The sequence below is a fragment of the Lagenorhynchus albirostris genome, chromosome 8 (assembly GCF_949774975.1).
Source record: "Lagenorhynchus albirostris chromosome 8, mLagAlb1.1, whole genome shotgun sequence".
Lineage (NCBI taxonomy): Eukaryota > Metazoa > Chordata > Mammalia > Artiodactyla > Delphinidae > Lagenorhynchus > Lagenorhynchus albirostris.
This window is the reverse complement of record NC_083102.1, coordinates 5,728,929-5,737,569: the sequence shown is the minus strand read 5'-3', so window position 1 is coordinate 5,737,569 and position 8,641 is coordinate 5,728,929. Positions and strand designations below refer to the sequence as shown.

Genomic DNA, 8,641 nt, shown 5'->3' with positions numbered 1-8,641 from the left:
AGCGCCCTGGCCCCATCCTGGTTCCACTGGGAGCTGCTCTGGGACCCGAGGTGGTGACTCCCCATGTAGGACGCTGGCTTTTCACGTGTGAAGTGACAGGATTGAACTCCATGACCTATAGGTCCCTTCCAGCCCTAATGCTCCCCCAGCGGGTGCCTCGCAACGTCCCCCTCCACCCTTCCTGGTCGGTCCCTCCCACGCCGGGGGGTCCTGCCAGCCCCTTGCCCAGGGCCTGGGGGCCCCCCGCCCGGCTGTCCCTTGGTCAAGAAGGGCAGAGGAGTCATTCAGCGCTTGGCTTTTATGACGTTTATTTCCCACGGTCCGAGTCCCGGGCGGGCTGGGGGGACTGTCCCTCTCTCCGGGCCGCTCCTGGTCGCAGCCAGACACCGGCGGGCGGGCGGTTAGAAGAAGTTGGCCACCCGGCGGAGAGACTGGACGCGCGCGCTCTGGGCCTCCCAGTCGGAGAAGCTGCGGAAGTCGCCCCGCTCCACCAGGTACATGCGGCCGCGGTAGTTGGGCTCCTCGTACAGGACCCACCTAGGCCAGAGGGCGGCGGAGGTCAGGGGCCCGGTGCTGAGCAGCGCAGGGCCCGGCCGCTCCTGTCCTGGCACCACAGCCGCGCGTGCCCTCCTTCCCCGCAGCCGCCGCCCCGCGCCCCTCCGCCCCGGGCCAGCCCTTCCCGCCGTGACCCCATCCCCGTTCTTGGCTTATTTCTCCGCCCACCTCCCGCCCGTCCTTTCACTGTCCCGTGTGTCCGGGCCAGTGCTCGGTGAGACACTTTGCACCCAGGGGTGCTCAGTTGACATTTGAAACTGACCAGTCCAGAATGTTCATCACAAGGGCCAGGAGTGGTTCCAGGACGCACGTCCACTCTCATCCTCCCGCTCCCCCGCCCACACACCCCACTCCTTCCTGCTCCGGAAAAGGGCTGTTTGCACAGACAGCACTCAGCACGTGGCAGGGGGCCTGGCACAGAATGGGAACTGATTACTATTCATTCGTTCCATCGTTCAGCAAATGTGTTCCTGGGTCCACGCGTGCGCCCAGCCCTGCTTCAGGCCCTGGCGAGTCTCACATCAGTCAGACCGCAGGTTCCTGCGGTGGGGTGAGGGGTGAGGGGGGCAGCTGCATGGATGAGGGAGCCTTTCCCTCCCCATTGCAGCCCCCAGCTCCAGGGCAGCTGCTAACAGGCCGGGGAGCAGAGACTGGCGACAAGGACACGGACTGGTCTAGGAGCACCTATGGCTGGGCTCTGGGCCAGGGCAGGAGAGAACAGGGCCGCTCATCACCAGAGGCTATGGGGCTGCAGGTAACTGGGAAGGTTTCTCTCTTGGAACGGGCGGTGGGGGGATGGGGCCCCCCCGAAAGTCATCTCTGCCTGCGGACCAGAGGGCAGGGGGTGTGATCTGAGGAGAGGCCTCCGGACACGTGGGGAGCGTGGCTGTCGCAGCCCCGTCCCTCCACTGTCCCTGAGACAAGCAGGCAGCTGGGAGGGCCAGGGGGACCCCCCCCCACTGAGCTGGGCTCTGGAGCCTGTGCTGAGGGGCGAGGGGGAGGCGGCGGGGAGCACGGCGGGCCTCAAAGCCAACTTGGTCCACACCCACTCTGTCCAGGGCGGCCCTCTCCACCTCACTCTGGCCTCTTTCTCTTTGACCACTGATAGAACACAGCGTTTTTCTCTGTCAGTCACAGAGGGGCTGGGGGCCTTGGGAAGCAAAGCAGGCCTCAGTCTCCAGGCCCCCGACAAAGGGGCTACACACCCAGGTCTGGCTGCTGGGGTCCCTTCTGGCCCAGGCCATGGGGTGCTCTGACCTAAGGGTTCTTGTCCATGGACCCCAAAGCACTCTGGTGCTGAAGGAGGTTTCTCCCCAGGAGACACATCCTCAGAATCTGTGAGCCCATCCAGCACAAGGCCAGCTGCCACTCACCTGCCACCACCGTCCCTCTCCTCCCCCATCCCAACCCCACATCCGGAGCCTGGCACAGTCCGCTGAGGGTCAGGGGTCGGGCATGAGAGAGAGGTGGAGAGTGGGAGTGAGTGGGGAGCACTGGGCAGGCCGGGCCCAGTCTGGCCTCTCCCCACCCCTTGCCCCGCCGGCCTCTCCGTGCCCACCGCATCCCCCACCCTGCCCATGACCTCCCCACACTCCGCACACATGCTGAGGCCGTGGCCTGAGGCACCTCCAAGGGAGTCAGCCCCTCCCTCCCTCCCTGGAGGAGCTGGGAAGGACCCCCAGCAGTGTCCTGGGCTGCCCTGGAGCATATGGGCGTCCCCAAAAGGAAGAAGAGGAAGGGACCGGCTAGGCCTCCGCAGGAACCCCTCACCCTCCCCTGCTTCCTGCCGTGGGAGGGAGGGGCGCGCCGTCCGCCGTCGGCACCAGGACTGCACCCTTGGGAAGTGGGCCTCGAGGTGCTGGCATATCTCTTCCAGGTGCCCTTCAGGACACGGGTCTGTGGGGACAGGCCATTCCTGAGCGACTTGGGACCCAAAGAAAATGGCTCCTGGCAGGTAGGAGGTGTGGGGAGACCCACCTTGCACCCCCAACCTCAGATGCCCGGAAAGCCCTCGAAGGAGGTCACGCCCACACTAGGGGACCCTGGGGGGCACCACTGGGCAGCTTTTCCTTGCCAAGGGCTTACTTTTTTTTTTTTTTTACAAGTTAAAGTCACAGGAGGCCAAGGACGAGGGCTCCATGGGGAGCGGAGCAGAGCCGGGGTCCAGACGTGGGACCCACTGCAGGCAGTGCCCCGCGGAGTGCTCGCCCCTCTGAGCACCATCTCCGCTTAGGTGAAGTGGGGGGTGAAGTCCCTACAGTCAAATCTTAGCTCCTACCTTCCTGCCTTTTTCTCTAAACAAGCCCCTGGAGTCCCGGGGGTGGCTGGAGGGGGACTGGGCCTCGGGGCTCAGGACACCTTCTACACAAAGGTACGACTCTGGCCTCACAAGACACAACTTAGCCAGCAAATGGTCGTTTTGGAATTCTACCCCCGGATTGCCAGGTGCCATTGACTGAGGGCAAACCTGGAATTTCTGAAAGGCCTTTGGGTCAGGGGCCCAGGGCCCAGCAGCCAACATCTGACCTCGCAGGGGAAGGTGGGGAGTTCTTCCTCCAGCTCGGCCACGTCCTCCTTCAGTCCCTCCCATGACCACTCGCTCGCACCCTGATCCCGTGCCTCAGAAACACAGACAGCAAAGGGCTCCCGTAGCTGCTGGGAGAAGAGCCAGGCTCCTGGGACGCACGTTTCGGGGCTCTTCTCCTGGGACATGGGGCTGAGATCTGGGGAGACACCCAGCTCTAGATCAGGGACAGTCTGACTTGAAGCCAAAGGCCTGGCTGCAATCCCAGTGGGGCCACTCCCAGCGGGGTGGGTTAACTTTCTGGGCCTCAGCTTGCTCCTCTGTAAAATGGGGCAACGCTCTCCACTCAGCTGGGCAGATGGGGTGTGAGCAGGGGCTGTGAAACTGGCCCAAAGGCTGTGCACAATGGGCGTTCAGATGCCCTTGGCTGGTGGAAGGAACCCGGTGTGCGGGAGTCGACGGAAGCACAGGGTTCTGACGGCTCTCTTGGGCTAGGGCGGACGAGCCCCCCTGGGCCTGGGGAAAAGCCTCCCAGCCGCTCTCCATCCCCCAGAAGTGAGCCACTGTGACATCATCTCCCCGGGAGGCCAGCGCGGCAGGGCTGGGCGTGTGGTAGGAGAGGTCCGGTTCGGAGTAAATAACGGGTGAGCATGTGGGCAGGCCCACCCTTGCCAGAGCAGACTTCTCCCAGCTCGAGAAAACCAAAGCGCAGTCCATGAGCTCAGCCCAGTCATAGAAAACGGCTAGGGCTGCAAAGGGCCCTCCTGCCATCGAGGGGGGCCTTTGGGGCCCTGCGTCCCCTCACCATGGCCTTCCTGGGCCAGGGGGACAGATGGGGGAGGGAAAAGGTCTCTGGGCAGGGGACAGGCGGCCCCCCTGCTGGGGTCTGATCCAGCCCGGCAGGCGGGGAACCGTGGTCAGCGGCCACGCGGGTTCTACTCACGCGCCGTCCCCGTACACCTTGATGGCGTTGACCCAGTTCTTGGCCCAGCCCTTACTCTGAAGGAAGGGACAGTCGTCCTTGAACTCCAGGCGCTGGCCCGTGAAGTTGCAGCCCTCGAAGATTTCTAGGCGGAAATGCTCCCCGTGCTGTGGGCCCCCCACAAGTGGAGGAAGGAAAGAGGGTGAACAGTGGTGACGTTTCCCGTCATAAACAGGAGCCCATGTGGGCAGGAGCTTGGACCCATCCAGCACCCAGGGCACCCGTGAGTTCCTGGGCTGGGGGGCCGGTGAGTACCCCGACCTCAACGCACGCCCCTCAGACCAGAACTGCCGCTCATTCTTGCGTATGAGATTTGGTTGGATGAAAGGGGTCTATTAGTTTAAAAAGATTCAGAGCCCCTGAACCAGTCCAGTCACTTCGTTCTTCAACTGCAGAACCCAAGGTCCAGAGAGGGCCAGATCTCCTGGGACAGCGGCCGCCCTCGGACCGGCCCGGGCCACTGGGCTTCCTCCTGCCCCAGACATACCACCGCATTCCTCTGCCCTTCACCCCCTCCTGGGCCACAGGCCACTGGCAGCCTTTAAATGATAATATTTTACAAACTGTAATAGAACGTTTATTAAAACACGAAGCCAAAAATCTAAAACAAATAACAGGGATCTCATTTGCTGAAATCCCTGCTGGCTCCCTGGGACGAGGACATACATCTCCCCATAAGATTCCCCGTATTTCCAAAGACCGAGGTGGGCCAGCTCCCCACGGGCTCTGGCGCCGGCGGGGGCTGGGTCTGCGCCACAGCTGGCCCCAAGGACAGCTCTTCCGAGAACAGCATTCGAAAGATACCCAGGGTAGTTTTCATATAAATAGCATTATGCAAGATCCAGGGCCAGCCATGTTAATTCTTTTTTCCAAATGTCCGTGACCTGGTGGAAATCTTAAGAAAGCATTCTTACAATTTGAGAGGCCAACGCCCAGCTGGTTTTGCAACCTATGTAGAAAAGAGAGGGGTTTCCACACAGGAGGCCCCTCCCCCGGGGGTCCTCAGATGTCCGTCCAGGAGAGGGTCCTCCTGCAGACACAGGGCCGAGACTCTCTGATAAGTTGTACACCCCTGGTCTCGGGAACCAGCCATTTCCCACCCTAGCTTCCGGAGCTCACAGAAGGTCAGTTAGGACTTTAAGATAGAAAAATTCTAAGGAATGGGAATGCCCAGTCTCAAACCCTATACCCTGAGGGCAACATCGCCATGGGGGAGTGACACCTCTCATTGGCTCTCCCGCACGTACTGGGTGGCCCTGTGAAAAGGCAGCCATCTGCTGGCTCCTGCCCCCCAATTCCCGCTGCCTGGCCAGTGATACCTAAGCTTCCTCCGTCGGCCACTCCATTGAAGGCTCCTGAAAAGCACTAGAAGATGACCTGCTTGGGTGGACGCACCAGGACCACATCAGCCTTACTTTAGCTGAATGCTCCCCTATCTGGTTGCAGAGCCAAACCTCTCATGTTTTCAATAGCATTTTAAGTGGAAAACTCAGCAAGATTTTGGCATCAGAAATTGAAAGTGGTTTCCTGATACATGGCTGAAAATGCAGGAATGAAAACTCCCAGGGGCTTTCCTATTGGGTCCCCACGCATGGGAGTGGCTGGGTCTGTGTGGGGACATCTCTCGGGCTTAAAGATCTCACAGTCTCATCCGTTCCTAGAGCTGGGAGGGCCCTGCTCCCCCCACCCCCACCCCCCGATTACTCATCCCACGTCTAACCAGGCCTAACTGGGCCCTGGGTCACTCCAGCAGGAACCGCCCCCACCCCGGCCAAGTGGAGTGGCCCAGGCCCACTCACCATTCCAACAGGCCGACAGGAGCCCATGTGGTCGTTGTGTCTGTTCCAGAGGTAGAAGTCGGGGTAGTCGCCGTGCTCCAGGACGAACTGCTGGCCCCGGAAGTCGGGGTGATCGAAGCAGACCCAGGCCCCACTCTCCACACGGACAGAGTTCACCCGGTTCATAAAGCCTCGGTCTTGGAAGTTGTCACAGTCCCCGAAGACCTCCAGCTTCCGCCCCGTGAAGTGCTTGCCCTCGTAGAGAGTAATCTAGAAAGGCCAGGTTAGAGGACCCAGGAGTCAGGGGCTTCTCTCCTGTGGCCCAGCATCCACCACTGAACCCCAATTCCCAGGCCCTGGAGCCCCGACCTGTGGCATGCAGTAGCCGCTGTTGCCTGGGTGAGGGAACGCCTGGATGGCGGGTTGAGGTCAGACCCAGCACCCGGCTCGCCCCACCCCAGGAGGCCATGGTTGAGCAGACGGATCTCAGAAGATATGAGGGGACAGGGATTTCCCCTTTGTCCAGGGGCCCGTTTGAAAACAGGGTCTTTTCAAACTCCCACTGCATTTTTTAAACTCAATTTTTGTTTATTGTTAAAACATAACATCCAACGAAATGTTTCAAAAGAAAACACTTCACCTACAACCCTATAACCGAATATTCACTTTCCAGAAAGTCAGGTTTCCGAGACTGGGCCCCTTAACAGGAGATATTGAATCCAACGAGCCAAGTCAGGGCCTGGCACGGGATTAAAGGCTCAAAAGAGGGCTTTTTCAATGTAACCCCGTCCCTTTGTGTCCTAGGCCCCTCCTCTGGGTGACATGCATGTGTCAGACCTGGAGCTTTCTAACCCAGCAGTCAGTTCAGACACTGTGTCCTATGGTGGTGTTGCACTGATGGGTAGTCCCTGTTCCCAGACTAAACATGAACCAGATGGTCACTGGACTTGCTGTGGTGATCATTTGATAATGTATAAAAAAATATACAATGTTATACACCTGAAACTAATAAAGTCTTGTTAGTCAATTGTACTTCAATAAAAACAAAACAAAACAAAAACAGACAGAAGAACCATACCAACCCCAAAACTCACTCACTTTCTGCAGAGGAACCGAAAATTCCAACTCTCAATAACTCTTTGGGTTTCAAGAATTGTGCTCCTAGAAGGGCCCTGGCAAAGTAATGTTGCCTGGGGCCCAGTAACTGTGGTCATGATGTATGTGTACTGTCACTGATGGTGGAACTGCTCCTCTGGGCCCCTCGGAGTTAGGCGAGGCCAGAAGCTTTGGCCAAAGGGATGTGTGTGGACGTGGAAGCTTTGAACACCACGCACCACTTCTCGCCTCTCCCTTTCCCTCTGCTGATATCAAGGTGTCCCTCTGCAGCACAGAGGAGGGTGTGCAGACCACAGTGGAGGTGAGCTCTCGGCGTTGTCGCTGAGGCATAACCCAGCCCCCGCAGACAGATACAGTAATGCTCTCACCCACTAACCTTGAATGTAGCCCCTGGAAACCAAAGGCAGTCTCAGCTTAGCTAGAATAGGGAGCCAGGGAAGGGGGTAGAGATCCAAACTTGCCACTCTTCCCGCGCAAGGCAGGCCTGATGGAGGGCTCCCCCCGCCCCCAGATATTCAAGGACAACTGGTCACCCACAGGATTCGAAGGTCCCTCAAATTTCAACATTTTGCAGAGAACCTGCCCCAAGTGCCCGTGAGCAGATCCTGAGGAAGGAGCAGCCACGTTCGAACAGCCTCAGGCAAAGAATTGGGGCCCAAGGGCTGCAGGGCAAGTCGAGGATCCCCACTCCAACCCCGGCACCCCTTAGGTCTGAGCCCCGTCCCTGCGCCGGGCTCTGGGGCAGGGGCTTGGCGCCGCAGAGCCAGTGCTGGAGACACTGGGTGGAAGAACTCCCCATCCACATCACAGAGGCCCTCAGCCGGGGCCAGGCACCCCGTTTTGTTCAGAAATTTGGCGCACTCTGCTCGGGGTTGTCAGAGGCAAAGGGCATCAAGCGGGTTGGCCGCACCTGTCCCCGGCCCCCATCCTCAGCACAAAGAGCAATGAGGGCGGGTGTCTGGGCCCCTGCGGTCACCCTGGGCGGCGGCGGACGGACGCGAGAGGTTAGAGTGGGCACTCACCTTCCCCGAGCGCTGCGCCATGGTGCGCCTCGTGCGCGGTCCCACCGGCCCGCGGGGGCCCCAGATATAGCGGGCGGCGCCCTGCTGGCTCAGCGCCGCCCCGACAAAAGATTTGCTGGGCCGGCGCGTTAGTGCTGTCGGGCGTGCTAAGCCCGCGAGGGGCCGCCCGGCCCGTGGGACCCAACCCGTTCCCCGCCCCCTCCCGGGGGTCTCCCTGGTGCTATCGCGCCCGCCAGCCCAGCCAGCCCCCAAGGCCACCTCTCTCGCCGGCCCTGCTGAGTCAGGACTGGTGGGCCCCGCCCCGCCCCCCGACGCCTCTGCCCTGGGGTGGGGTTCCTCAGGCTCCCCTCGCCCTCCCTCCTCCGCACAGAGCCTTACCAGACCTCCCGCCGCGCGCTCTCCCACCCGGGGACCCAGGCTCACGTTGCTACTGAGTTCGCTTTCTCTTCGAGTGAAGAAGGATGGGCCCCTGCTCCAGAGGGCAAAGAAGACAGCCCCTGCCCGCCCCCCCGCCCGCTGCTCTTGTCCATCCCAAGTTTGTGTACCCTACCCACAGGGAGGCCAGACAAACCGAAATGTTGGAGCTCGGCACAGAGGAGGGTTTCTTGCAAGGGGCATGAAAGGAGAACCGGCTGGCTCACGCTCAAAAGGCTGCAACTCCCTG

General features: G+C 60.6%; 1 protein-coding gene across 1 annotated transcript; it reads right to left on the bottom strand.

The window, feature by feature from the left end:
- Positions 1-291: 291 nt before the first annotated feature.
- CRYGN (crystallin gamma N) lies at positions 292-7,998 on the bottom strand. The gene is made up of 4 exons (XM_060155883.1): positions 7,978-7,998; positions 5,861-6,109; positions 4,023-4,168; positions 292-537 (listed from the first exon to the last, which is right to left on the bottom strand). The coding sequence occupies exons 1-4, from the start codon at positions 7,996-7,998 to the stop codon at positions 402-404; spliced, it is 552 nt and encodes a 183-aa protein (XP_060011866.1). The 3' UTR covers positions 292-401.
- Positions 7,999-8,641: the final 643 nt, after the last annotated feature.

What these genes read in the sequence shown, in the direction of transcription:
- CRYGN (XM_060155883.1), bottom strand. Translation starts at nt 7,998, where the DNA reads ATGGCGCAGCGCTCGGGGAAG. An exon ending in TGGCGCAGCGCTCGGGGAAG is followed by an intron (nt 6,110 to 7,977) that starts GTGAGTGCCCAC and finishes TGGCCTTTCTAG; the next exon opens with ATTACTCTCTACGAGGGCAA. An exon ending in AAGGTGTACGGGGACGGCGC is followed by an intron (nt 538 to 4,022) that starts GTGAGTAGAACC and finishes CCTCTGGCCTAG; the next exon opens with GTGGGTCCTGTACGAGGAGC.